This window comes from Chinchilla lanigera, unplaced genomic scaffold, assembly GCF_000276665.1.
Source record: "Chinchilla lanigera isolate Chin_1 unplaced genomic scaffold, ChiLan1.0 scaffold02037, whole genome shotgun sequence".
NCBI classification, from domain to species: Eukaryota; Metazoa; Chordata; class Mammalia; order Rodentia; family Chinchillidae; genus Chinchilla; species Chinchilla lanigera.
This window is the reverse complement of record NW_004957438.1, coordinates 1-1,469: the sequence shown is the minus strand read 5'-3', so window position 1 is coordinate 1,469 and position 1,469 is coordinate 1. Positions and strand designations below refer to the sequence as shown.

General features: G+C 51.5%; 1 protein-coding gene across 1 annotated transcript; it reads left to right on the top strand.

Annotated features, from left to right (window-relative positions):
- Positions 1-3: 3 nt before the first annotated feature.
- On the top strand, positions 4-1,464 carry LOC102008590 (protocadherin gamma-B7-like; the record flags this gene model as incomplete). The annotated part of the gene is made up of 1 exon (XM_005415231.1): positions 4-1,464. A coding segment is annotated over one exon (1,461 nt), but the record flags the coding sequence as incomplete, so codon positions are not given.
- Between the last annotated feature and the right edge of the window lie 5 nt (positions 1,465-1,469).

Here is a 1,469-nt window from a genome sequence, read left to right as displayed (position 1 = left end):
ATAGACCGCGAGCAGATATGCAAAGGGAGGAGAAGATGTGAGTTGCAGTTGGAAGCCGTGGTGGAAAATCCCTTAAATATTTTTCATATCGTTGTGGCGATTGAGGATATTAATGATCATGCTCCCCAATTCCGTAAAGATGAAATAAACTTAGAAATAAGTGAATCCGTTAGCCCAGGAATGAGAACAATTCTTGAGTCTGCAAAAGATCCCGATATAAATATGAATTCACTGAGCAAATACCACTTAAGTCCTAATGAGTATTTCTCATTGATGGTGAAAGACAATCCCGATGGTGGCACGTATCCAGAATTAGTACTGCAGAAGACCCTGGACCGAGAAACACAGAGCACTCACCACTTGGTGCTGACTGCTTTGGATGGTGGGGACCCGCCCCTGAGTGGCACCACTCAGATCCGAGTCCAGGTGGTGGATGCCAATGATAACCCCCCAGTGTTTAGCCAGGACGTTTACAGGGTCAGCCTTCGGGAAGATGCTCCTCCAGGCACCTCTGTCTTAAGGCTGAGGGCCACTGACCAGGATGAAGGCATCAATGCCGAGTTCACCTACTCCTTCCTTGGTGTGACTGACAAAGCCCAACACGTGTTCTCTCTGGATTCCCGCACAGGGCTCATTCTAACTCATCAGCCCCTGGATTTTGAAGAAGTAGAAAGATATACAATGTACATAGAAGTAAAGGACCGAGGATCTCTCTCTACACAGTGTAAAGTAATTATAGAAGTTCTAGATGAAAACGACAACAGCCCTGAAATAATCCTCACTTCTCTCTCTGATCCCATTTCGGAGGATTCCCCTCCTGGAATGGTTGTGGCTCTCTTCAAAACACGGGACCGAGATTCTGGGGAAAACGCAGAGGTCACTTGTAGTTTAGGTAGAGATGGTCCGTTTAAGATTCTTTCTTCTTCCAGTAATTACTACAAATTAGTAACAGACGGGACCTTGGACAGGGAGCAGACTCCAGAGTACAACATCAGCATCACAGCCACCGACAGGGGCAAGCCGGCTCTCTCTTCCAGCACAACCATCACCCTGCACGTCGCTGACATTAATGACAATGCTCCCATTTTTGAACAGCCGGCCTACTTAGTCCACATACCAGAAAACAACACACCTGGTGCCTCCATAACCCAGGTCGGTGCTCGGGACCCAGATCTGGGACCCAACGGGCAGATTTCCTATTCCATCGTGGCCAGCGACCTGGAGCCTAGAGCGCTGCTGTCCTACGTGTCTGTGAGCGCACAAAGCGGCGTGGTGTTCGCACAGCGCGCCTTCGACCACGAGCAGCTGCGCACCTTTGAGCTCACGCTGCAGGCCCGCGACCAGGGCTCGCCCGCACTCAGCGCCAACGTGAGCCTGCGCGTGCTGGTGGAAGACCGCAACGACAACGCGCCGAGGGTGCTGTACCCCGCGCTGGGGCCCGATGGCTCGGCGCTCTTCGACACGGTGCC